At 39.2% G+C, this 27,996-nt stretch overlaps 1 protein-coding gene across 5 annotated transcripts in view; it reads right to left on the reverse strand.

The window, feature by feature from the left end:
* Nucleotides 1-2,244: 2,244 nt before the first annotated feature.
* Phf3 (PHD finger protein 3) overlaps nucleotides 2,245-27,996 on the reverse strand; it is a 74,421-nt gene continuing 48,669 nt past the window's right edge. For all 5 annotated transcript variants that reach the window (XM_038342065.1, XM_038342068.1, XM_038342066.1 and 2 more), the window contains 10 exons: nucleotides 20,915-21,059; nucleotides 20,679-20,835; nucleotides 17,343-17,459; nucleotides 15,106-15,237; nucleotides 14,218-14,350; nucleotides 13,010-13,205; nucleotides 11,973-12,120; nucleotides 9,372-9,461; nucleotides 5,654-5,849; nucleotides 2,245-5,434 (listed from right to left, as the gene is read on the reverse strand). In XM_038342065.1, coding sequence (XP_038197993.1) covers nucleotides 3,345-5,434; nucleotides 5,654-5,849; nucleotides 9,372-9,461; nucleotides 11,973-12,120; nucleotides 13,010-13,205; nucleotides 14,218-14,350; nucleotides 15,106-15,237; nucleotides 17,343-17,459; nucleotides 20,679-20,835; nucleotides 20,915-21,059 — 3,404 coding nt within the window. In that variant the 3' untranslated portion in view covers nucleotides 2,245-3,344. The remainder of the gene's footprint in view (nucleotides 5,435-5,653; nucleotides 5,850-9,371; nucleotides 9,462-11,972; nucleotides 12,121-13,009; nucleotides 13,206-14,217; nucleotides 14,351-15,105; nucleotides 15,238-17,342; nucleotides 17,460-20,678; nucleotides 20,836-20,914; nucleotides 21,060-27,996) is intronic.

Below are 27,996 nucleotides of genomic sequence, written 5' to 3' on the forward strand. Positions count from 1 at the left end.
AGGCTAAGAATTCGACAACTACCTTAAAATTTGTAAGCCTGGCTAGAATGGTTCCCCAACCTCGGAGATGTCGATCCACATCTTAGTTCTACCAGAATCTGTAAACACCAGGTTCCATAGCAGAGAAATGGTCACAGATGACACCAATGCAGCTGACTTTCAGATAAGGAGGCCGTCTTGGAATGTTTGGTCTGCAAATGACATCACACAGACCTTTAAGTGTAAGGGCACCAGAAGAGAAGGTCGGAGATGGTAGCATCAAAGTGGGCCTCTCCTCTGCCTTTAAATACGGAGATGTGATCAGGAGCTAAAAAGTAAAGTGCACCTTAAAGCTAGAAAAGGCAAGGAAGTGAATATTCTAGTATGATGGCTATTCTTGATTGTCAACCTGACTACATCTGAAATTAAAAGTGGCTACGTACATACACCTGTGAGGGATATTCTTTTAAATAATTTAAAGTGGGAAGGCCTACTTTTATTCTGGATCTTTCGAGTTGTGTAGTAGCATTTCATTTGTACTTTAATAAAGGTTGCCTGAAGATCTGAGAAAAACGACCCCACTGTTCAATCTTTACAGACCAGGTAGTGGTAACATACACTTTTAATCCCAGTAGCCACACTAATTTGCCATAGAAATTGGGTGCTGCATACCTTTAATCCCAGACCTAGAGAGGATTATAAAACAGGAGGAAACAGCTCTCACAGTCTCATTCTGAGATTGCCAGAGGCAGGATCGCCATTTCGGACTGAGGTCGAGGTAAAAGCCAGTGGCTGGCTGCTTGGCTTCTGTGGTCTTCATCTTGAACCCCAGTATCTGTCTCTGAGCTTTTATTAATAGTGCTTCAGAAATCTTTAACCTGTACCACACTCTTTGCTTGCTTGCTCGTTGAAAAGTCCATTCCTTCATTTGTCATTAGAACTCACTTCCCTGGCAATTCTGACAGCTCAGAAGACCAACAGACTTACCTAGTCTTGTGGATTGAACAACTACTGGATTCTTCAATCGACCACTGGTAAACAGACAATGTTGGACTAGCTGGATCACAGCCTGTAAACTATTCTAATATATACTATTCTTTAAGTTCTGTACCTCTAGAGTATCCTAATATACCTAGATTCCCCAATAGGGGCACACCCTATGGCTACCTCCCTTATATGCGTGTGACATTTTCATCTGCAGAACTGCAATGAGCGGTTGTAGCCACACCGAGGTAGCCACATTCACAGCAGGGACAAATGAGCACTGGTGAGTGAGTTCGGGCACGTGGCTAACATAATCTAGCCAATCTGTGTGAACAGATGTGTGGGCATACAGTTGTCTTGCTATTCCTGTTTGAGTTACATTGCTGAAAAGGGGTTCAAGAATGCTGATGGAACGAACAGAAAGGCTATAAATGCTTTTGCTTCCCTCTCTCCATTTTTAGAGCACAACTATTGAACAGACTGTAAAGGAAAGCAAAGCTTACCTGGGACTCCAACTCTGATTATAGCAGTCTAACCTTAGACAATTTCCCAGGTTCCAGATTCTTAAATTCTTAATCAGCTGTTCACCTATCAAGGCTGGTCAAAGATAGCATGAACCATGAACATTCAATACAAGACTGGCATCTAGGGCTCAATGCAGCTATCTTTTTCCATTCAAAAATCCCTTCTTTTTACGTGTACCTTAGAAAACAAGTCAGGTGTCAGGTGAACCCACAAACCACACACATGAAGAAAAGCAGATTTCCTGACACATGTGGAGTAAGTAACCCATGACTTCACAATCATGTAAACAATGATTAGCTTTAGGATTGGTCTTGTGTAAGACCTTTCTTTTCCCTTGCAAGTTAACTTCCAAAACAAGTAGACCAAAGTTAAAAATACTTTATTTAAGTGAAAACCCTTCACTTTAGAACTTTCATGATGATGATAAACTTTAGAGGCAAAGATGAAAGAAATCTATTGTAATCCTTGCAATTCAGACAAAATGTTTGACTCTTAATTTTCTCTAGAGAGAATAGCAAGGTTAATCCAGTTTCAAAAACCTGGTAATGCCCCTTTAGGTACAATTTTCTTAATTTTGTGGAGTTCCTGGCATTCTTATTCATGGGTACAAGTAGGCAAGAACACTGATAGCTCTTGATTGGGTCTCAAGTGTTTTAGCATCGTCTGGCAGCTAATGGTTTATAAGTTTTAAACATCAGCACAGGCTGTATTTCAGGGTGTAGGTAAGTTTAAATACGAAAGAACAACAGTCTCATGTATTTTCTATTTCAAGTCAAACTGGTATATTCAATTTTACAGTTGCCCTACAAACAAATCATTTTACAAAAAAATTTTCAAAATACATTTCACTTAAAAGTTCTGCAGTTTTACAATGATTACTGAGTCCCATATAACAAAGTTTGATCATATATAAGTGTTCAGAATCATAATAGCAACTAAGTGGATAACTGCAAAGCTCCCTGCTGGCAGGTCTCGTTCTAGTCTCTTTAGAAGTGGTACATCGACTGCAAACCAACCATTTCCTGTTGGTCATGTCTGACATTGTGTCTACACGTCCTTCCGGGGTAGAAGAACTAGGAATGTCTCCCGGGAAAGCAGCTTTGAGGAACCTCACTCACTACTGAATTTCAAATCACACACACAGAGCAGGTGAGAAATTCTTTTATCATATTTAGAATCAAAATATCCCTTAAAATATTTACATTGTACAGTAAAAAGGATAGCAAAACACAAGATCATGTACAAGCTTAAGTATTCAAGTTTCTGAAGAGCCAGAAGGGAAAGGAATATGGCCTACCATAAAATGCAGGACATGGTAAGAAACGCCTTCAATGAGTGCAGATTAAAGCCATTAAGTGGACTCCTTGGGCTTCTGATTCATGGTCAAAAATTGCCCAACTAGATGATTAGTATGGTCTGACTATGAAGTCGCTTGGCTTTTTTTGTTGCTCCTCTACATTTTCTTTAAAAACAGTGCAATTGAAAACAAATGTACAGAGCACAGGTTACTTTCAAATTAGTCATTATATAAACGACATTCACTAGAGGCAGTAAATATATTTCATAGTTAACCATATTTACCAATTAAGGAATAAAACTAAAATTTCTAAGCCTTTATTGCATATTAATAAAACAATCTTTGAATATACAGCATTGTAAAACTTTCAAAAATATTAAATTCCTGGAAGTAGGATGGTGGATGGTGGGCACTGTGCAGACCTGCTCCAGCAGCTGACTGCTCTGTAGACCACCAAGAGGAAAGATTTAAAAGGTGGAACAGTCCTACCAGGCGATCTTTTAAAGATACACAACTTCTAATAGTTTTTTAAATGGGATGTTGAAGCAGCCTGCAAATTTCACCTTTTGCTTTTTGCTCTGTCAGTGTGGTCCCTGTCTTTATGGTACCTCTCTCTGTCCTTCTCCCCTTCTCTATGCTTATTCTTCTCTCGTTCCTTCTCCTTTTCATGGTCCAGTTTCTTGTCTGCATTCTTACTCTCTCTGCCTGCTTTCGCATCTGTAGCTCGATCACTATGTGATGCCCGTGCCCGTTCCTTATGTCCTTCCTCTTTGTTTTTCCTGTCTCTGTCTTTTTCTTGGCTTCTGTCTCTGTGTCTGTGCCTTTCAGAGTCTTGCTCCCATTCCTTGTCATGACGCTCTCTTTTCAAGTGGTGCGAATCACTGTAAAATCTCTGGCGGTCCCCTTTGCCCCTATTGAATGGCCTGTCTAGTTGCTGTTGGTCTTGCCTACCCCAAGGGTCACTATGGCGCCTTTCTGGTCTCCGAATGTCTTTGACCTGATAAAAATTTTGTGGGCCCATATACCTTGATGCTTGTGAAAGCGGCCCCATCATACGTTGAGGTTGGCCTGGGAGATGAACAGGTGGCCAAGGAACCATAGGGTTTTGAGGAAAACCAAAGCCTGGAGGGGAAAGTAACGGAGGTGGCAAATGTGGTGGAAATCCAAACACACTTTGGGAAGGGAAGTTTGGAGGGCCTGGAAATGGGAACCCAGGAGAACTAGACTTGAGATGCTGGAGATTAGGCTGCTGTGGCCTCACAGGTGAAAAGTTTGCACTTGCCCTGGGGCTGGTACTCCTAGAAGTAAAGTTGACACTTTTAGAAGGAAATTCTGACTGGCATGTATTTCCAGCTTCAAAATGAGATGATGCTGTAGTTGATCCTCTTCTAAATGGGTGAACGGTTTCAATATTTTGTGTTAAAATATCCTCCTGTAGAGGACTGGCTTGTTCTGTCTGTGAAGAATTTACGTTTTCCGCCGAGGATGGGTTTTGAGTAGTCTCAGAATCATCATTCTGCTCTACACATGAGTTCCTCTCTACGGAAGACAGTTTTCCCTCCCCACTGACTGGTTCTGCTAAGAGCTCTTTGCTGTGCGATGGACCAGGAAGAGCATGCTTGTCTCCATTTCGGCAGCTCTCTGCATCTTTGCTTTCTGAGGGTGTCTGCTGATTTCGTCCTGCTGCTTGCCTAGGATCCCTTTTCAGATTGATAAACTGGGGGGACCTTGTGTTAGCAACAACATTTTCACTGCAACTCACATTCCCATCTACGCTTCCCTTTCCTGTACTAGGCCTGCATGGAGAATGACTTGAAGTCCGAGTATCTTGCAAACTACTCTCTTGATCTTGGAGCAGCTGTCTTTTTAATGTTCTGTCTTTGTTTTCCGCAGTTTCCTCATGTTTTGATGGAATTGATAAATTTGTTAAGAATGCTTCTGTAGAAACATCTGGTGGTTTCCCTCTCAGACTAAGACTCGCCAAAGGCCCTGGGGAAATGGAAGGGCAGCCCACTAATGAAGTGTCTTCTACTCCTGAATTTTTACCTATAGATTCTGAAATATTATCTGCTTTAACTTTTATCTCCTTGGCTTCACCTTCAGCTACCTCCACTTTATCTATTTTCTCTACTTTTGGGTTGGTTTGATCATTTATAAAAGGAATTTCTTTGAGAGTGCTTTGTTCTCCAGCTGGCTGAGCCTGCTCATACACTTGACCAGTGGTGCCCAAAAGGCTTTGGAGTATATCATCCACAGGAAGAGGCTTATTTGCTAATTCCAAAGTAGAGGGTTGATTTTCCCAACCTATTAGGACCCCAGGAAGGAACCGCAAGGGTTTTGGTGGCTCTGGCTTATTGACTTCCAACAGAGGTTCGGTGGTTGTGGGCAGGTCTTCCGGCATCGGCTGAGGGAGCTTGTTTCTCTGCTTGTGCAGCACAGTTGTGAAGGAATTGAAAAAGTCATTCTCCTCCTCCACGCTTTCCTCCAGAGATGAGTCCAGTTTACCCTTTTTGTCAGGTGGCAAGGCTACTGGGACAGTCTCAGGAGTCTCAGCTGTGTGACTAGGGCCAGCACTAGCACTATGCTGTCGCTTCAGCTTCTGACGAATAATAAGGCCCAACAACAGATTAGGTCTATGCAGCTCGAGTCCTGGAGAAAACAAACAAACATCAACCGTCATTTGCAATCAATTCCTAAAAGGGTACATTTCACAAACAGTCCATTCCAAGCTACTGAATGGTGGCTAGCCCTGTCACGCCGTCTCTAATGGGTCTGAATCCTAAGACAGAAAGCAGCCATTCTTTTTTATTTGGACTGACCCCTCCCACTTTATTTCAGTCTTATTCTATTACCAAAACATGTACCTACCAGGTCCATCAAAAGGCACAAGAGGGTGTGGAATTTTATCTGCAGCACCCAAAGGAATAAGGTACATATCTTTAACCTGCTTCATGTTGTTAGCAGCTACGCCATAACGCTTTCTGCTACTGAAGTACGCAAACAGCAAAGTATAAGAAATTTGATCTTCTTCAGTTACTGGTGTGAAGCGAACCACACAGATTTCCTATTCAAGAGAATAACAAACAATTGCTTAAAATAATAATCTAAAATGTAGCTTGATTTCAAATACAGTTTATTAATTAGTGCTAATCTAATTTGGAGTTTTATGAAGGTAATCAAATAGCAGTCAAGTTAAATAGAAACTAGAATACTAAAAGGAAACAACTTCTAAGAAAATACCCTTCCTGGTTCATTGAGGATTCTGTACTATTTGAAGGCCTCCCGTAACAAATTGAGGTCTGTGCGGGATAGCGGCATACACACCTATACTCCCAGGCACTTGGGGACTGAGAAGCAGAAGAATCAGAAGTTTAATTCCTGCCTGGGCTACCCAATAAGTTCAAAGTGAGTCTGGGCAATTTAGGAGATGCTCATTTATGATAAAATATGGTCTATGCAAATAGCTCTCCAGAAGAACATTTGCCTAGTATGAATAAGGTAGGGATGCAGGGGAGAAAGGCCCAAGGCACTTGGACATAATGAAAATATCCAAGGTCATACAAATTATCAGTGGCAAAGACAATGTTGAAACCCAAGTCTTTTGGTATCTGCACAATTCCTGATTTCCAAAGATATAACCTCTAGAGAGCAGCCTGTATTCTGGGCACACTGAAATAATAGTGCCCAACACTACTACCCACAGAAGTTGGTCCTATTGTGGGAGATATATCCAAGACCCCAGCAAATGTCTGAAATCACAGATAGCACTGAACATTATATAAATATTCATTCCCTGCATGTACCTATGACCCCAGTGATAAAGCTAATAAATTAGACACAGAAAGGCATACATTAATGGAAATATATAATGTATTAAAATTGTTAGTATCACTAATTTTATGTTTCTAAAATTTATTTATTTATTTGTTTTTTTATTATGTATACAATATTCTGTCTGTGTGTACGCCTGCAGGCCAGAAAAGGGCACCAGACCTCATTACAGATGGTTGTGAGCCACCATGTGGTTGCTGGGAATTGAACTCAGGACCTTTGGAAGAGCAGGCAATGCTCTTAACCTCTGAGCCATCTCCCCAGCCCACTAATTTTAGGTTTTGAGGCTATTATATAAAATAAAAGTTATCTAATGATAGAGATAGTTAGCGCGTGGGTAGCACACAGTCTGAAAGCTGGACGACTCACATCCTTGATGGACAGAGAGAGCAGAATGGAAAAAATTTTTTCATCATATACCTTAAAACTAAAACCTCAGAGAGTGGAAAAAAGTGATAATTGAGGACTTAGATACACACAAACACGCAAACCTGGTATCCAGTCTACAGAGCCTGGGCATAGGAATAAAGAGGACTTGGTTTTGACAACACTCTGAAGACACATACACACAAACTCTAAGCTTTTAAGGCGATTGGCTAACTCAGTAAGTTTGCTGCCCATTTCTGGGGTTCTTGGATTTATTATAAATAAAGATAGTCATAATTTTGTATTATTTTAGTAATGGAGGGTTCTTCCTAAAGGTTTTCAGTTAAAAATGGCAAAGGCCTGCTTCACTACAATGCCTAATGACACAAAAAAAGAAATATATTAGTGAGCTAAGCTATGGTCTGCCTCCTAGACATTAGATATAGTTCTTACAACTCCAATCTGAAGATTCGATATCAATGCTCTCAACTCTGAAATTTGGAAGGCCAACATTTAGAAAACTCCATACCTGTCGACGTGTGATAAGATGCAATCAAAACATGGGTATCGTAAAAATATGGTATGAAATTACCTTCAGTCTATGCTTGTAAGGTTTATGTAACCCATAAATGCATTTCACATTTATACTTGAACCTCTATTCCAAAGGTACCATCTTACATATATGCTAACAAAATTCAGAAGTTCAAAATCTAAAGCATTTCCGATCGATCATAAGCAGTTTGGATAAGGGATATCCAAAATGTCTTAGAAACATCACATTACATATAAGCTAAGTATTCTTGTGTTTAAACTCCCCATGCTTTCTCTCTCTCTCTCTCTCTCTCTCTCTCTCTCTCTCTCTCTCTCTCTCTCTCTCTCTCTCTCTCCTTCTCACACACACACACACACACACACACACACAATGTGTGCATGTGTATAAGCAAACAATACAATTCTGTCTGTCTCTACCTCCCAAGCTTAGTAGCCTTTTACCTGCCTCAAAGTACTGAAACACCAAAATCAATTTAATTTAAAAATCTACATGGGGGAGGGGGGAGCCTTCAGTGTTTAAGACTCTCCATTTTGGTCCACTTTAAAGAAAAACAAGAAACTTCTACAAAGAAATTACTTAAATTATTCGTGTGCATTACCATTCTCTGAGTTTAAGAAACTAGAGAAATTATATAGAGAACCCAGAAGAAGAGAAATATTACCATGATGGGGGCTACTGATTACCTCCTAGTTTATAGTCTCCTCTTGCTGTTACTAACAAACCTTAATTTTTGGCTGGCACTTGAGCACCCAGTAGAGACCACGTTTGCCAGTTTCCTTTGCAGTTACATATAGCTGTTTGACTACGTTTGTGCCAAGTAAACTAAAGAAAAAAATTAAGTGATGACTAATATCTCAGGTTTGCCTTTAAGAACCGGTGGTGGCGCACGCCTTTAATCCCAGCACTCAGGAAGCACAGGCAGACAGATCTCTGTGAGTTCGAGGCCAGTCTGGTCTACAGAGAGTTCCACGATAGGCTCCAAAACTACACAGAGGAACCCTGTCTTGAAAAACATGAAACAAAAAAACCAACCAAACAAAAACCCTTGACAAATAGCCCTCACTTATCCCCACCAGTTGCTGACATGAGCTTTGAACAATTTTGCCTAATGAAGGCAAGCACTCTTGGAATCAATAAATGGACAGAAGCAGCCTGGTTCCCAAATGATCCTACAAGACCAGAGCCCGAAGCCTCAAGCACCCTAACTGGTAAAGGAGGACTGGCTTCTGCAGCATCTGAACCCCTGGACAGAGAGTGCGAAGCTCGCCTGCAGCCAGACTAAAACAGGGTAAATCAACAACGACTCTAATACATTTCCTTCCACAGTGCTGACAGAGCTATGGAGGACATATTCCAGAGGACAGAGACTAAAAGGGAATGCTGCACCGCTTTGAACAAAGGGATTTACTTCAGTATGCATATTCACATGTGTGGATCAGGTCAACCAAAGGGTCATTTCTAGGAAGCTGTCCTTACTGTTCTAAGAAACAATCTTGCTGGGCCCTGAGCTTTAATTAGCTTGGCATCTGCCCAAGCATCACAAGTCTGCACCTGTCTCTCCAGTGCTGACATCATCAATGTGCACCACCGCACTCTAGACTGTTATGTGAACTGGGAATTACACACAGGTCCTTAGACTTGCATAGATGTCATTTTACCAATTGAGCTGTCTATCACCTCCAGGGCCCTTTACCTCCATTCTGTAATGCACATTATAACAATTCAAACTTGTATTAGCTCCCTTCTCCTAAGAAACACTGGACCCTTGTATAAAACATTAAGTAGTTTGATTCTTAAGCATTTCACATACTGGTATTTAAAAAAAGTTTACATACCTTGGTTCCTGAGGCTTTTATTTTTTCCACATAATCCCAAACTGTCTGAGGTGATATCCTGCCACCTACTTGAATACTATCTGGTAAGTCCTATGGTTTAAAAAAAAAATTCAACAAATATATAATATCTTCATTACAATATCCATGATTCATACATATCTAGCTTTGAGAATAATTTGAATGATAATAAAAACAAGTAAGCAAGGTAAGAACATGGTGGTAGAACACGTACTTAACATATATAAGACTCAAGCTTCAGTCAATCTCCAGAACACACAGTTGAGTAAAATTGCAACAGAAAACAAAACACAGTAGAGAAATAGCAACAGATCTTATTTCAAATGCCAACTTCAAATAAGTAATACTAAAAATGCAGTTTACTAAGGAGGAAAATGTAAGATAAAAACATAAAATACAGTCTCAACACTAAGAAAAAATATCCAAGGTCATGCCAGGTCAGAATAAACAAGCACAAGGAAAAGAACCAGCGGCCAACACAGTGATGTGGGATTTCCCTCTGGATGCTGTGATTACCACTGGTTATAAATAAAGAAACTACATTGGGCCTGCACAGGCAGGAAAAACTAAGCTGAGTGCTGAGAGAAAAGGAGGTGGAGTCAGGGAGAAGCCATATGACAGATACCGGACAGAACATTAGCAGGTAAGCCACAGCCATGTGGTGATACACAGATTAATAAGATCAGTACACTCCTGGATACTCAGAGGCAGGCTTTCTGTTCTTCAATGGTTATCTGTGGTAGTGGACAGGACAATTCTTTGCCTTTGGTTTTTTTGTTTTGTTTGGCTTTGGTTTTGTTTTTTTTGAGTGAGGATTTCTCTGTATAACAGTCCTAGCTGTCCTGGAACTAGCTCTTGTAGACCAGGCTGGCCTCCAACTCAGAGATCTGCCTACCTCTGCCTCCTGAGTGCTGGGATAAAGGCATGCACCACCACTGCCTGGCTGTTTTATTTTTTCAAACAGGTCTCACTATGTAGACCAGGCTGGTCTCAAACTCATAGAGATCCACCTGCCTCTGTCTTCAAAGTGCTGGAACTACAGGCATGCACTACTATGCCTGGTGCTTCTTTTAACTTTTTTTTTTGAGGTATTCTTAATTATTAATAGCTGAAGTTCAGATTTGATGCAACTTAATTACAAAGTATATTTTTGTAAAAAGAAAATTAACTCTGTAACAATGCAAAACATTTTTGAAATATATAAGCACATACAAGGTATACTGCTATTATATATACGTATATAAAATTAATCAGACATTTAAAACTTTATTCAGTGTATTCCTTTTTTATCTGAAGACCAAGGAAAATCATAAAGTAGAATTAAGATTATTTAACTCATTAGTTGCTTTGAATATTTTGAGATTTTAGCTCAAAAAAACTAAAAAGCAGAAATGGAGTTAAAGAAAGTGAACACACAGAAACTGTGGCATTCAGGAAAACAGTTTCATTCAAAGTTAAAGGGTCTGGGAGTCTAGGACCTAATTACCATGTAAAAGAATTGCCTTAAAAATAATATAAAGAAAAACTAACAATTCAAGACTTTTTTCCTTCAAAAGACCATCACTGCCCCATCTAATTTTTCTCTAACAAAACTCACATTCCTAAAATATTATTATCCTAAATTATGTTACATAATTCCTAAAAAAATTATGTAACAATAGCACTGTGTCGTAACTAAAAACAACAGTGATGTAAGGGTCTGTGGCTGTAGCTCGGTGGGAGAAGGCTTGGCATGCACACAGGGCCCTGGGATGGGTACCTAGAACCACAAGAAGGAAAGGGAAGGACTCAGGACTCAGGAAAATTTCAGCCTAATCAAAAGAAAACTCACTTTAACATTATAGAGAATGATATATGATTTGGACTTGTTAAAATCTGAAATGAATTATTTAAATAACTGTGGTTATGATTAGAAGACTAAGAATAAATGAAAAAGCTAATCTAACAAACTAGCAAAAATAATGTACATAATACATGTATACTGGCTTTGTCTCCTTTGATGTAGTTGTTTAAATGTCACAGCTGGTCACTAATAACAGCATTATGCTACTACTGTTTATTTTCTATTACTTAACATTTTCTTCCTTTGGATATACAACCAACCAAAGGTATCACTGCACTGATTAGTCAGTGGTCTCCTGAGATTGACAATTAGATGTAAGCTTTACTTCCCAGTATAAACAAACAGGCAAATACTCCGGTCCTGAATATAAACAGTGTAGGAATTCCATTTCTTTAGCAATTTAGAGACTTTTTTCATAGGCTACGTTTGCCATAAACATGGAAGTCTTTTATGCAAATCTCTACTTAAAAACAAACTTAGATAATCATGGAAACACAATGGTTTTTAACTGTCTCAGTGAAGTGCATTTTAGAAAAAGTAAGGTATCTAAGTTTAAAACTTTCAGGATACAGTTTTCTACCAGTCTGCAAACTCATTTGTGAATTAATAATTTCATTAATATAACTATTTTAAGGATCATTAATAAATGAGCTTTTTGACAATTATTAACTGTATGTCTCCCTGACTACTGCTTTCAGAAACACAACCCAAGTAAGGAAAGGCAGCAAAGTTCACAGTACCTCTGTCAAGTACTCAGGGGATCCAGATACAGGGTAGGCTTTGGTAACAAACTTTGCCACACTTGGCATATTGATAAAACCTTTCCAAATAAAGTTCAATCGAGCCAGGAAGGTAGACTCAACTTCAACAGTTCCAGGCATCTCTGGACTAGAACAGAATACTAAAGTTAGCAACAAAGTCAGTCATATGACTCTGTGGGTAAAGACACTTGCTTGCTACCAATCTTGAGGGCCTGGGTTCAATCGCTTGTACCCACATAAAGGTGGAAACAGAAAATCAACAAAACCAAGTTGCCCTCTAACCTCCACATGAGTGTTGTAGCACATACACACACAAGCAAGTGCAATAAATGCCCAGAAAGGAGTCAATTTTCTACAAAGTCATTAAAAGCATTTTATGTCAAGAAGATGATCAATAAAAATAAGTATAAATAAAGGTCAGTAAAAAGAAAAGCTATCAATCCACAGAAGTCTACATTTTCAATTTATAAATTTACAATCACAAACACATAGTCACGGTTTACAAAGTCACTGTTCTGGGCTGGCCTGAGGTAGGCTAAGATCCAAAACTGTGCAAGCATAGAGCAAGTGCTGTATCCCGTACTTCTTGGGACCAGCATATTTAAATCATTTGCTTCTGGCTTAGCTATAAAGATTCACTTTTTATTTTATGTGTATGAGCATTTGCATATGTACCATATGCATGTCCATGGAGGGCAGAGGAGGGTGTCAGACCCTTTGGAACTAGAGGCACAGATGGTTCTGAGCTGACCTCTGGGAGAGCAGTCAGTGCTCTTAAGTGATGAGCCATCCCCCCAGCCCATATTAGAATTTGAAAGTTGTTACTTCATACTCTCAAGTCTCTTAAATCTAAAATCCATTCAAAATAAATTAACTTTCAGAGTCCTGTTCACTTATCTCACTTGGCCTGAAGTACAACAGATAATTTCTCAAAAGTCCCTAAAAGTATGTCACTCTTCTATTTGTAAAAGGACAAGTGAGCAATGGTTACAGAATTATGACTGAGAGAGAGATACCGTGGCGTAGGAGAGAACGTTGATTTGGGAGACTCCTGTTTCTCTTCCTCAAAGAATTCTGAAGCCAGAATAGTTGTAGTTGAAGACAACGCATCCGCTATACTTTCTGCTTCGTTGTCCGAATGTTTGCGAGCTCCTCCCACAACAACTTTCACGGTTTTTGGAGACAGATCATCTACAGGTGGTGCCATTCGACCTGAAGCCACAAGACACCAAAATAAACTTGTTATCTGAAGTTTTAAAATGTTCATTCAGTTTAGTTTCTACAAGGATTTCATTTCTTTGGCTCAATTATTGAGTAAAGATTTCCTGAGATGATATATACCTGCAATGTTTTCTCACATCAAGTTATTACACCTATTCTCAGAACCAATAAGGAACTGTTCCAGAGGACAACTCCCTCTTCCACAGAGACCTAAACTAACCAAAATGCAACTCCCAGCACACTGTGGAGGGTTCTACCTGAACTAACCTAACACCCCCTTTGACCATTTTATAAAACATCACAAGTAAATGAGGAGTTGATGATGTCTGTCCTCACCTATGATTGTGAAAAATCAGCAAAACAATGTTAACTAATCAAGCATACAGGCACATGCCTTTCATCCCAGCACTAGGGAAATAGAGGCAGGAGGATCTCTCTGAGTTTGAGGCCAACCTGGTCTACAAAGCAACTTCCAGGACAGCCAGGATTGTTAGCCAGGGAAACACTGTCTCCAGAGGAGGGAGGGAGGGAGGGAGGGAAGGAGGGAGGGGAAGGAGGAGGAGGAGGAGGAGGAAGAGGAGGAGGAGGAGGAGGAGAGAGAGAGAGAGAGAGAGAGAGAGAGAGAGAGAGAGAGAGAGAGAGAGAGAGAGAAAGAAATGTTAAGCTACACAACATGAACGACACTGTAGTTTAGAAAATGATACAAATGTGGGACTATAGCATGCGAAAGGAAAAACAACTCAAACATTCTGAAAACAGGCATGTCTAGTTATCTAACAATCGCTTCCCATGTGCTCCTGTAAATTTACATTCTTGTGCACATAGAAAAGCATGGCTGTGCCTGCTTTTGCATTTGTAAAAAGGACCTAATCTCATAGAACAGGAGCAGGTAGATGCTGCAGCACCCAAGCTGGGAAAACAAAACCTACCCCAATTACAAAGACAACTACAGAAATACCCCTTAAACAACGAGCATAATACTGGAGAAGGCAAAACTCCCAACCTATGCATATTTTGCAGTTCAGATCAAAGAGATGCTGTCTGTGTTGACTGGTGGTATCTTTAGATGTAGAGTCAGACTCTTTTTGTTTTTCAGATCCTTCTGGCTTCTCCAATGATTTATTGGCTGAAGATTCCTAACATAAGTGAAAATAAAAATAAGATTTAGCTAATAAAATCTGGCATTGATTTAAAAATCAACTTGCTATTTCATAAACATATTTTCCAAAGCGAAGCAATTATGTTTATAAGGTTCTGATTTTCTTAGAAAAAATAACAGTTGGGCATGGTAGCACACATCTTTAATCCCAGCTCTCACTTGGGTGACAGAAGCAGGCTAATCTCTGTGAGTTCAAGCAGACTGATCTCTGTGAGTTCAAGGCCAGCCTGGTCTACATAGTGAGTTCTGGGACAGCCAAGGCTATATTACACAGATCCTGCCTCAAAAAAACAATAAATAAGTAAAAATAAGAATTAGCATTTATTACTTAGAGCAAAATCTCAAAACAACTCAAAGCTTTTAATCAGTCTTCAAATTATTTTTTTCACTGGTATTTGAAAACAAGGAAATTTGAAATAAAAATGTCTCCATCTTGATCTACTTATTTCTCATTTATTATACAAAAGAAAAGCTGAAATTACTCTCAAATTACACTATTTACAAAACACCAAAGAATTACTGTATCAAACACACTCAGGATTCCAACAAGTTTTTAAAAGGCGTCTATAATACAGACAATTTTCTGCTGAGAAAAACAAGCTCATAATAACCAATCCAGTAAAACAGACTCCTTTAAAATCCACAATTTAAAAATAATGTTCTGCTTTAATAAGACAAGTCTTCCCCCATCTTCATGTTCTAAGCTACAGATAGGACACATCTGCTCTTTACCTGCATCTCCATGGCTGCTTCCTGTTCTTTCATTGGGGCATCACTCTCAATTTCTATCTCCCCTTTATGAGTTATTTTTGTGATTGGTCGTCTTTCCACTTCTCTTTGCTCTTTCTCAATCATCTCTATAGTCTAACAGAAAACATTTTAAGAAATATTTAAAGTATGTGCTTTAATTAATGTACTTACCTAATAATTTTACATAATTTATAGCTTCTCTCTCATAGAAAATACAAATAAACGCTGTAAAATATAGATTTCAACTCTATGTCTCAGTCACGAGAGGCTCACATTAACATACGAGATAGTGTATGGGCAGGGTGTCAAATAGAGCAAGGAGAAGTAAGAAGTGTAAAGGTCTGTCCATCTATTCCTTGTTTGTTAGTTGTAAAATAAATATTAAGAAAGTCAGATAGGACCAGTAAGACGGCTCAGAAGGTAAAGGCTCTTACCAAATAACCTGAGAACCTCAGTTTGATCCCTAGAATCCATGGGAAGGCAAGTGGAGCCATTGTCCATTATCATACACACAATAGCAGCAAATAAAACAACTAAAAAAAAATTCAAGCAGAAAATCCAAGAAAAAGAAAACTGGTCTCCAATGTACGGGCAGTCAATTTTAAAACTTAACTTTGGCAGCCGGGCGGTGGTGGCGCATGCCTTTAATCCCAGCACTCGGGAGGCAGAGGCAGGCGGATCTCTGTGAGTTCGAGACCACCCTGGTCTACAAGAGCTAGTTCCAGGACAGGCTCCAAAGCCACAGAGAAACCCTGTCTCGAAAAACCCCCCCCAAAAAAACAAAAAAAAAAACAAAAACAAAAAAACAAAAACTTAACTTTGGCAAGTGTATATTTAACATGTGGAGAGAAAGATGGTGTTAACATTATTTTCAAAATAAAGAAGAGGCAAGATTATGTAAGAATAAAGAGGAAAAAATGATGTACAAACAGATAAGATATTGCATGAAGGCCTCCTGACCTTCAGACCACTGCTGACAGACCAAGGAGGGTTAATGCCCACGATGAATGCAAGCGTCACGTGGTGTAGGAGGCCCTTCTGTTTTTATGTTGCTTTCATTGGTTATTAAAAAAACTGTCTTGGCCTAGTTGATAGGGTGGAACTCAGGTAGGAGGGGAAGACAGAACAGAATTCTGGGAGGAAGAAAGAGACAGGCAGACACCATGAAGCTCTAATTCTATAATCCACTGACCAGCAAAAAAATCAAAGAAAAAACTAGAAAAATGTATAAAACAAAAAGGCAATAAAAAAGGAAAAACCTACAGTAGGATATAAGAATTTAAGAAACAGGCTAAAGAGGCTCAGTAGTTAAGGGCACTTGCTCTTGCAAAAAATGTGCATTCAGTTCCCAGAACCTACATGGAGGCTCACACGGGATCCAAAGCTGTGCTGGTTAGTTTTATGTCAACCTACAGTTATCCGAAGGAAGGGAACTCCAATTGAGAAGATGCTTCCACAAGATCAGGCTGTAAGCAGACAAGCCTAAAGGCATTTTCTTTACTAGCAATCAATGGGAGAGGGTTCATCCCATTAAAGGAACACAATGTGGAGGAACACAATGTGGGGGATACCCCTGGCCTGTCCCCCTGGCCTGGAAGTCCTGAGTTCTATAAGAAAGCAAGCTGAGCAAGCTAAAATGAGCAAACCAGTAAGCAGCACTCCTCCATGGCCTCCACCCACATCAGATCCTGCTCCAAGGTTCCTACACAGTTTTGAGTTCCTGCCTAGTCTGCTCTCAGTGAACTCTGACTCAGGATAAACCCTTTCCTCCACCTAAGGCTTTGGTCCTGTTGTTTCATGATAGCAAGAGAAACCCTAAAACAGATGCCCTCTTCAGACAGAGCATGCATGTGAAACACATACAGGCAAAAAGTTCATACATAAAATAAAAATAACTGAATCATTTTTAAAAAGAAACAAACAAAAAAAAGCTGAGCACAAAGGCATATGCTAGTCATCTCAGCACTTAAAATGCTTAAGTGAGATCACTCAACCCTAGGCAGAATATAAGGTCACCCTGAAAAACTGGGGAACATGACAAAGTTTAGAGGAGAAGGGAGGGGGAGAGAAAAATGGAGAGGGAGAGAAAATAGGTGTTAGAAAACAAAGCCTGTTTTACTTGCACTCTGTATTAACTGATCTTTGTAAAGTTTGCCCCCATGGTTAAAAAGCAAAGACTTTGATAGCCAAGCTAAACACAGAGTTACGAATGTCCTTACGTGTCTGTTTTCCCTTCGTCTCCACGCAGCTAGCTCTTTAGAGGCTAGTTCTTCTGGGCTCATTCTTATAAGATGATCAGGGGTTACTTCTCCTTTTAGTACTTTTTTAAATAATATCTACAGGATTTTAAAATGAGAAGGAGACACAAACATTTAGAAGCAAAAGAGCTATCATGTGTGAACTTCTAATAAGTAAACTTTGAAGCAACTTTTAAGTGTGATTTATAAACATTCATAATTTATATATAACCTAGTACATGCAGCCTAGCAGCTTTGCATTCTGGACAAGTAAAACACTTCCTATATACAATTCAATTTGATGCCAACTGGTGTCCACACCTGTAATGCCAGCAGTAGGGTGGAATGTTCAAGGACAACCTCAGCTACAGCTTGCAACACTGTGACATTCTGTTTCAGTTCTGCTCCACCCCACTCCACCCCCCCCCAAAAAGAAAATTTATGTAAAAATTAACAAGAAAAACAAGTGCAATGAAACTATCATACAGCTGTCCAAAAACTGCATTAAGTATAACCCAGGACAAATTATAATAATCACCCACTGTATAGTAACGCACTGAATAAAAACAGCTTTTATCACTGTAATAATTTCTGTTTTTAAGACATTTACATTTGAATCCTGGCAGGCCTGAGTGGAAACCATAGCAAAGTACCAACTGCAAGGAAAAACAGTCTTCATTTGACTACTGAGAAAGTTTCTAGATTATGTATGTCCAAAAGCTCTTGGTCCATGACAGATTGTACAACGTAAATTTTCTTCAATAGGTGTTAGTAACCTAAAAATATTTCAATCAAATACAGTTGTCCATAAACATTAGGGAGATTGGTCCCAGAAACTTCCCTGATACCAAATCCTCGGATGTTTAAACTGCCAATGATGACATACTACTATTTGCATTTAGCCTATATTCATGATCCCATATATAGTTGTGTGTGACCTAACATTTCAGTCTATAATAGACTATCCAAATAATAATAATATACAATTTTAATGCTTAGTGACAGAGAAGATGGCTTAGCTGCCTTAGTCTACGAAAATATATTCTGATGTATACACAATAGCAAAATCACCTAATGATGAACTTTTTATACTGTATCAGCATTGTTAAGTGTCACATGAGTATAGTTTAAACTATTTCTATATTTACTTATAATATCTAATATTATACATGTACATGCTAAGAGCCATGTACAGAGTTGTTACACATATTACACAGGAAATAACAACTAGAAAAATAAGCCTATATATGTTTAGTACCTGTTCTGCTGATGGTGGAAAACAGATGCAGAAATTCACGAGTACTGAGGGATGACTACATTGCAGCAAACATTACTATGCAAACTTACATAACTGATGTGAAAGCTCTTACACAAATAGATTTAGTTTAATTCTATAAACTAAAGTCATCTTTAGCCCAAAATTTTCAATGGCTCTATGTAAATCTAATACACAAAATAATCAATCTTATTTATATTTTGAACTCTGTGAAAGTGTTCACAACCTAACTTTTGCTTAGTGCACACAGCATAGAACTTTCTGTGTATAAACACATACAAATACACATATATACACACATATAAAACACACATACACAGAGCTTTAAGACTTTTGCTAAGTCTCAAGTAAGAAATCCCAAAAGAAAATTAAGAGATCAATAATGTTTACGCCACATTTAAAAACACATTTTTTAAAAAATCCTATTTCTTTTGGTAAAATTAATTCAAATACTTTTCTCAGGGAAAGGGATATTGCAAGTTGTGCAGGAACTCACAGCTTAAGTGAACTTTCTGCCTTAGATTCCCTAGGCAGCTGTGAAGTCAAACATGTGCCATCATGCATGGATTTTTGCTTTAAGTTTATAACTAAATGTGACTTGGGATTTTAGTGAGAAATGCTTAGGCTTGCTGGGTGGCGGTGGCACACACCTTTAATCCCAGCACTTGGGATAAAGAGGCAGAAGGATCTTGGTGAGTTCAAGGCTAGCCTGGTCTACAAAGTGATTTCCAGGACAGCCAGGACTGTTAGAAAAACCCCGTCTCAAAAACCTAAAAGGCTTAGACTTAACAGATTTTGAAGAATACTGAAGAATTAATTTTTTATTCAACTGAGTTATGCAAGAGAATAAAGGAAAGAACATGCACATAAATCTAGACATACGGTTCAACGGACTCACAATCCCTAATGTATAGGATTCACAAATTAGTAGCAGACCCTATTAAAATGTTATGTTTTGGGGTACATATGCAGCTCAGGTGGTGAAGTGCTTGCCCACCTTGAGTGCAGCTCTGGATCTGAGCCCATAAACATGGTAAGGAGAGCAATGTGTAATCCTAGCACTCAAGAGCTGGAGACAGAAGGAAGAGAAATTTAAAGTCATCCTCAGCTACATCTAATTCAAGACCATGTTCCCTTTTCTAGCCAGTAGAAACCTAAGGTGTTTTTAGTGAGTGCGATGGTTTAAATGCAAATGCCCACCATATTCTAAGAGGGGGTGGCATTATTAGTGTGACTTGTTGAAGTAGGTGTGGTCTTACTGGAGGAAGTGTGTCACTGTTGGGGTGGGCTTTGAGGTCTCAGATATGCTCAAGCCACATGCAGTGTCGCAGTTCACTTCCTGTTGCCTGTGGATCAAAAATGTGGAGTTCTCAGCTCCTTCTCCAGCACCATGTCTGTCTGAATGCCATGTCACTCCATGATCATAATGGACTTAACCTCTAAACTGTAAACCACCCAATTAAATGTTTTCCTTTATCAGTTGCTGTGGCCATGGAGTCACTAAGACAGTGAGGAAATGCGGTAGGTCAGCTGAGGGGACAATCTTTATGACAAGAGGCTGAGTGCAGTCACTAGCTCCACAAGCAAATAAACCAAGCAGCAGAGAATGTTGTGTGAGCTGCCCAGAGGTGCTGAGCATTTTCACCATGTGACACCCTGTCATCTACAAATGTGCCGGATCACACTCACAGCTATTCGGGATGCACTCAAGCTACAAACCTCTTGCAGGACATTATCTGAGACAGTCTCACTCCAAATAATAAATTGAAGCGCTATATTATATTATTTTACATTATATTGGATTCCTATTCAGGAAAGCTGCAAGCATAAACATTCACAAGACTAGGGATATGGCTCAGTGTGGAAAGGTGCTTGTTACCAAGTTTGTGGAGCTAAGTTCAAGTCTCTGAACTCACTGCAGAGAGAACTGACTCCTGAAAGTTGTTCTCTGACAAGAGCCAAAGTACACACATGCCCCCATACACAAACTTACAAAATTAAATACAATTGAAGAAAATTTAGAGACAAAACAAGCTACTTACATTGTTTTTAGGATCTTTTAGATTGAACATCAAGCTTCTGTATTTATTCTTATACTTGGAATCTGTGTCTCGAAAAAAAGAGAAAAGCTCTTTTTCAATTTTTGTGGCAACCTTTGCTGCCTTTTCCTCTGGGACCTTCAAATTTGAGTCTGTAAGTCTTAAAAATAAAACAATTCAATTATTTTCAAATACATGGAGTAAATGTCATTCAACCTTTTATAATAACAACATATTACCTTCTCATAAGAATATCTTTAAGAGAATGCCGGACACTCTGTCTGATTTGATCTGCAGAGGGTTTGGAAGCAGCAGCAGGGGGCTGCACATGAGGTCCTCCTTTTTCAACTTTCTTCTTTTTCATCTCTTGCTTCTCATGTGTACCTAATTTGAAAAAGTATCTAAACTCATTAAACTGTTTTAAAAGGCACTTTCTTTTATAATAAATGATTTAAGTTTAAATCAAAGCAGACTAAGTCACTACTTAGAAATAACGTCAAATGTCCTGGTGTTAAAGTGATAATTAAAATGTCCAGTGTTCTTTTAAAAAGCAGCCCTAAAGCCATGAAGTGTATGCACTCTTGTCCCCATTTCAATAAGGATTTCAAAGACAGTTACTCTTCACAGTCTACTGCACTTTTAAAAAGGTACTTAGGAAGCCAAGGCAGTGGTGGCACACGTCTTTAATCTCAGCACTCAGGAGGCAAAGGCAGGAGGATCTCTGTGAGTTCGAGGCCAGCCTCTACAAGAGCTAGTTCCAGGAAAGGCTCCAAAGCTACAGTGAAAACTTTCTCAAAAAAAAAAAAAAAAAAAAAAAAAAAAAAAAAAAAAAGAGGTTACTTAGGAAATCTGACCCAAATTTATTAGATAAACTACTTCATTAATAGAACTGACTGAGCTTTTTACCTTATTTGACATTAACCGAATACTAATCTCTACTCCACTGGTTTTCTTTCTTCCATTATTAATTCTCACACATTTTCAAATTTTCAATGTCAAACAACCTACTACTTTGACATCAGCTGATTTATTCTAGAATCTTCTCAGCTCAAGAGTTCTTTTCATTTCTATTTGCTAGCATTCAGAAAAATTATTTCAGGTGGATTGAAAGGTGGCTCACTGATTAAGAGCATATGCTCTTCTAGGACCATGGTCCAGTTCACAGCACCATGCCAGGTTACTCATGATCACCTATAACTCTGGCTCTGGGGGATCCAGCACATCTGGCTTCCACAGGCACCTGCACTAACACGCACATAGCCACACACTGACATACACACATACACACCATTAGAAATAAAAGTACACCTTTAAGAATAAATTTGACGGGGGTAGGGAGAATGGGAAAATGAGGGATCAGGTTGGGCAGGTTGAAGGTGGGATGGAGGAAGAAAAAATTAAAGAGATGTCTTGATTGATGGGGGAGGGGCAGTTCGGGTTAGCAAGAAACCTGGTGCCAGGGAAACTCCCAGGAATCCACAAAGATGAATTCAGCTAAGACTCCTAGCAATAGTGGAGAGGGTGCCTGAACTCTCCTTCTCCTGTAATCACATTGGTGACTACCCTAATTGTCATCAGAGAGCTTTCATCCAGTATAGAAGCAGATGCAGAGATCCACAGCCAAGCACTGGGCTGAGCTCCAGAAGTCCTGCTGAGGACAGGGAGAAGGGAATAATCGTACAAGCTAGAAGAGTCACGGTAATGACATGGGATTCCATAGAGACAGGTGACCCTCATGAGCTAGGGGGATGTTATAGACTCTGGACCAGTCCAACAGCTAGGGAGACTGCATGCAACCTAGGCCCTCTGCATGGGACTAACCGCTATAAAGCTTGGTCTGTTTGTGGGATTCCTAGCAGTGGGGATCAGGACCTGCCCACGGTCCCCTGCACTTGAGTTGGCTTTTAGAAACCTATTCTCCGTGCTGAGTTGCCTCACCCAGCCTTGATACAGGAGGAGGAGCTTGGTTCTGCCTCAACTTGAGGTGCTATGCTTTGGCTTTGTTGCTACCCAAGGGAGGTCTGTCCCTTTCTGAAAGGAGATGGAGGAGGAGTGGACGGCGGGAGGGAGTAGAGAGAAGGTAGGGGAAAGGAATAGGAAGAGAGGAGGGAGGTGAAACTGCAATGGGGATGTAAAATAAATGAAAAACTTTAGTGAATTTTAAAAAGAATGAAATTATATATATATATATATATATATATATATATATATATATATATATTTAAAACTGTACTTACTAATTACACCAGGCAATGTATAAGTTACCTTAAAATTATCTCATCACTTATCACTTCCATGCATGGTGAACACACTTAAACGCCTTCTGAAACACATCATTACTATCTGCAACCACCTTGTAACTTAGCCATTGCATAAATTTCCCTATCCAACTCTCTCCAGCCTCTGGTGACTCCCAGCTGACAAAACTGCCCATCTACTCTCAGCTTCTGTAAAATCAGAGTTTCAGACTCTAATATGATAAAAAGTAGACTTGCCACATGCCGTTAATTCCAGCACTCGGGAGGCAGAGGCAGGTGGATCTCTATGAAGACAGCCTGGTCTACAGAGTGAGTTCCAGGACAATCAAGGATAAACAGAAATCCTGTGAGGAAAAACCAAAAGGAAAAAAAAAAGAGTAGACTTCAACTCTATGTGTATAATGCATCAGCTGGCAGACACTTTGATAGTACCATTTCTCTTCAGCCCTTCCCATAATAGCCATTCCTAAAAGAGATAAACTGATATTCTAACTATAGTTCTGATTTGTACTTCCCAGATGATTAATATTTTTCACGTATCTACTATTCTGAAAATCATTAATTCTTTAATTTTTATTATCTTCATAACCCCATTTCCAATAAAAATCAATTAGACAGTACATCACCACTGCTCCTTGTATGCTTAGCACTTTCTCTCCTGCTAACAAGGCCCTCATCTACTGATCCTATCTTCCCAGGAACTCTGAGACCCCATTTAAGACATCTCATTCTTTCCCTTCTCTTAACAAAACACTCCCTTATCTTCTAGATTTATTTGCTTATTTCACATTTTATTGAGAAAACAGAATCTCAGCTAATACTTTTTTATCGTAAAGTCACTCCTACTTACATCAATTTGTTTTCTCTTACTGCACCCAATATTCTCTACTACTGATTGAACATCCCTAAACTGAAATCTTTTTGGAAACAGGATACTCAAAAAAGCTTCAGATTTGAGGCCAGAGGACTAAGACAAAAGAACTAAATAAAAGACATCTAGATAGGAAAAGGAGAGGTCAAATTACTTCTCTTGCAGGAGACATGATGTCATATATATGAAAACAAATACTCCATAAAGTAACACAAACAACGACCTCATTAATTTTAAGAATATATATCAATAACAAAATTACTGAGAAATAGAAAATTAACTTCACTGCTAACAGCCATAACAAAATAAAATACCTGGGAATAAATTTACCTAAGTCAAATTTTAAAACCATGATAAAAGAAACTAAAATACAGAGAAAGTTATCCCTTGTTACAAGCTGAAAAATACCATGAAAATGTTCATTCTAGGGTTGGAGAGATGGCTTAGTGGGTAAGAGCACTTACTGCTTTTCCAGAGTTCACAACCACATGGTGGCTCACAATCACCTGTAATGAGATCTGGTGCCCTCTTCTGGCACACAGTGACACATGCAGGCAGAACACTGCATACATAATAAATCTTTTGTTAAAAAAAAGTTCATGTAGATGGCTTCAGTGGATATACCCATTATGGTCTTGACCTCTTTGCTCATATTCTCACTCCTCCTACTCTTCAATTGGACTTTGGGAGCTCAGCCCAGTGCTCTTCTGTGGGTCTCTGCCTCTGTTTCTATCAGTTGCTGGTTGAAGGTTCTATGGTGGTATTTAAGATATTCATCAATCTGACTACAGGGCAAGGCCAGTTCAGGCACGCTCTCCTCTATTGCTTAGAGTCTTAGCTGGGGTCATCCTTGTGGATTCCTGGGAATTTTTCTAGAGTCAGGTTTCTTGCTAACCCCATAATGGTTCCCTCAATCAAAATATTTCTTTCCTTGCTCTCATCTCTGTCCTTCCTCCATCTCAACTATCCCATTCCCTCAAGTTCTCCTCGCCCCTCCTTCTCCCTTCTTCTTCCCCTTCTCCCCCACCCCTATGGTCTCAATTTTGTCAGGTGATCTTGTCTATTTTGACTTTCCAGGAGGATCTATATGTGTTTTTCTTAGGGTTCACCTTGTTACTTAGCTTCTCTAGGCTCAATATCCTTTGTTTATAGCTAGTATCCACTTATGAGTGAGCTAATGGGAGCTCACCAACACCAGCAGGACTGGGAAGATACAAGCATAGGATCAAACTTGTCCCTCTGAATATGGTTGACAGTTGCATGGCTGGGGCGCACTGAGGGGCCATGGATAGTGGCACCAGGATTTATCCCTACTGCTTATACTGGCTTTTTGGGAACCTATTCTCCTTGGATGGATACCTTGCTCAGCTAGATATAGTAGGGAGGGCCTTGGACCTTCCTTAAAGCAATGAGCCTTATCCTCTCTGAGGAGTGGATAAGGGGTGAGGTGTGAGGGTTAAGTGGAGGGAATTAGAGGAGGGAGGGAGTGGGAACTTAAGATTGGTACGTATAATGAAAAAAGATAGTTCCTTTTCTTTTTTTTTTAAAGTTTATTCTATCCAAAGCAATCTATGGTCAATGTAATTCCTACCAAAACAGCAAAGACATTCTTTCTCACCACAAAAATAGGAAAGACACTTCTAAAATTTTTAGTGAATGACAAAAGATTTTACACAGTCCTGAGCTGAAAAGTTGAAATCACTACAATATTTATGAGTCTAAACAGCACACTACTATCATTTAAAAAAATGCACAGAGCAATAGAACAAAACAAAGAACACAGAATAAGTCATCATATTTACAAACAACTAATTTTCAACAAGGCATCAAGAACTTACATTAAAGAACAAAAGCACACCAGTATCTCAAGTACAATTCCTTAACCCGACAGCCACCTCTACCTACCACTACATTCCTGCTCCTATAAGTTACCTATAATGAATCCCTCTGGTTTCTCCATCATATTCTGGCATAAGCTACAATTGTTTCTATCTAACTGCTCTCTAAAAGCATTTTTGTCAAGGTCATCAGTGACCTACTTTGCTAAGAGGTTTGTTTAATACTGTATCAGCTGCTGAGATACACCGGTAGCGCCTCACAGTTTATCACTTTCCTCCTAGCTTTGCAGCACCATAGTGCACTTCTCCCCATCTCAAACGTCTCCACCTCTCCAATTACCCTTGCTGGATCTTTTCATGTTCCCAGGTTGTCTTTTTTTTAAAAAAAAAAAAAAAAGCTGGTATTTTACAGGCTCTGCTTCTACCTTGCTGTGGAATATTCCTTTACACTGTGTGACTATATGTTGCTATGAGTGGTTTAATAAACAAGCTGACTGGCCAATAGCTGAACAGAATGAGGTTAGGTAGGAGAGTCAGGCTAGGAAAATGTTGGAAGAAGGGCAGAGTATGAAGTCTCCCGTCAGAAGCAGAGGGAGCAGGAGATGAATGTGCCATGCTAATAGTTACTGCCACATGGCAGGATGTAATACCAAATACGGGTTAACTTAAAATGTAAGAGCTAGTTGGTAACAAGTTTGAGCTACTGGCCGAGCATTTATAATTAATATAAGTCTCAGTACGTTTATTTGAGAGCAGCTGCAGGACCAAAAAAAACTCTGCCTACAAATGGTGCCCAAATATTCGGGAAGAATTTCCACATAAAACCTGAGAAGCTTTTTAAAAAGAGTTCTAAATGCAGAGAAACACAGACAAATGCAGTTTCTAGTCTCACAGTCTCATGCCAGCCGCAGTGCAAATCAACTCCCAACAGTTGCTGTGAGATGCAGACAGCTGCCAACTGCCATGAGCTAAACAGCATACCGGTTCCCAAAGTCTCTCAAAAGGGCCACCAGGGGCTCTCCCAGCAGCTGCCTGAAAAATCGCCAGTGCAAGCTCTGCCAGAATGCTGCAGGTTTGGAGCTTTGCTCATGCAGACAGAAAGGGATTACAGATACACAGTAAAAGCAGATTCAGATGGAAAAAGCCTCTAAATGGGTTATAATGTGTTTAAAAATGTACAAAGGCTTGAGAGAGAAGAGAAAGAGTATATAAAACATTAAATTAAAAAATACAGTATTAAAATAATGAAGTCTTTAAAAAGGAAGTAATATTTTAAAAAGCCATGTAAAGAAAAAACACAGAAACTGGATACTGTATGTTATTGTGTTGTCTTCGAATTTTTTGACTGCTGAGGAAAAAGCAATGGTTGGTAAGGGACACTGGGTTAAAGCTCCTAGATTAAACCATCCTATATATTTTCAAAATATCTTGACTTTAAATGTTAAGTTAAAAGGTATGTTTCTTTAGAGGAGAGGTTATGCTTTTATTTCCACATAAATTAAGAAGCTGTGGATTCATTCTTGGCTAAACAAAATCTGGTTTGATGGAGAAAGACTCCCTGAAAATCCAGGCTATGAACATAAAGAAATAAACCTAAAAGAACTACAAGATACATGATTACGTATTTTACTGCTCAAACACATAACAAAAAATTCATCTTTGGCTGAGTTATGTACAACGCACAGTAAATACTTGTATTGTGAGGATCTGACTTTGCAAACTCCATTTTAAAGAAGAGGCTTCACCTTACGCCATATAACGAGCTGGGGATGAGCAGATCTCAGCTCCAGAAATGTGCTGAGACAGCAGAAATCTGAACAGATACCCTAAAAAATGGTCAATTAAGAAGATAGGGAGCAGGATCATAAAATTTAATGAGGGCTAGATGTTCCTAGGAGGCATCTTGTCCTCGAAGATACCTTGTCAGTAATTTATGGCTCTTTGTTAGGTTTTTGCCCAAAAACCATCCAATGGTTTCAGAAACTACCTTATCCTATGTCCTTCTTACCTAATCCCAAGATGACAGGACATGAACTCCGTGATTACAGCATTTCCCCTTTAAAAGTTCTACACTCCCAGGGCTCCCTGACACACTTTCTCCTCCCCCCATGCTGGGTGCTGGAAAGGTGTTGGTCAAAACTTAAACTTGAATATTATTAAAAAACCCTCATGTAATTTGCATCAAAAATCCGGCTTCAAGAATTCACTGGGGACCAGAAACTTGAGTGTAACAGTATTAATGCAGATGTATATGTAATAAGTCTGAGCATTTATAATAATAATAAGTCAAGCATTTATAATTAATGTAAGTCTCAGTATGTTTACTTGAGAGCGGCTGTGGGATGGGAAAACCC

The sequence above is a fragment of the Arvicola amphibius genome, chromosome 9 (genome assembly GCF_903992535.2).
Source record: "Arvicola amphibius chromosome 9, mArvAmp1.2, whole genome shotgun sequence".
Lineage (NCBI taxonomy): Eukaryota > Metazoa > Chordata > Mammalia > Rodentia > Cricetidae > Arvicola > Arvicola amphibius.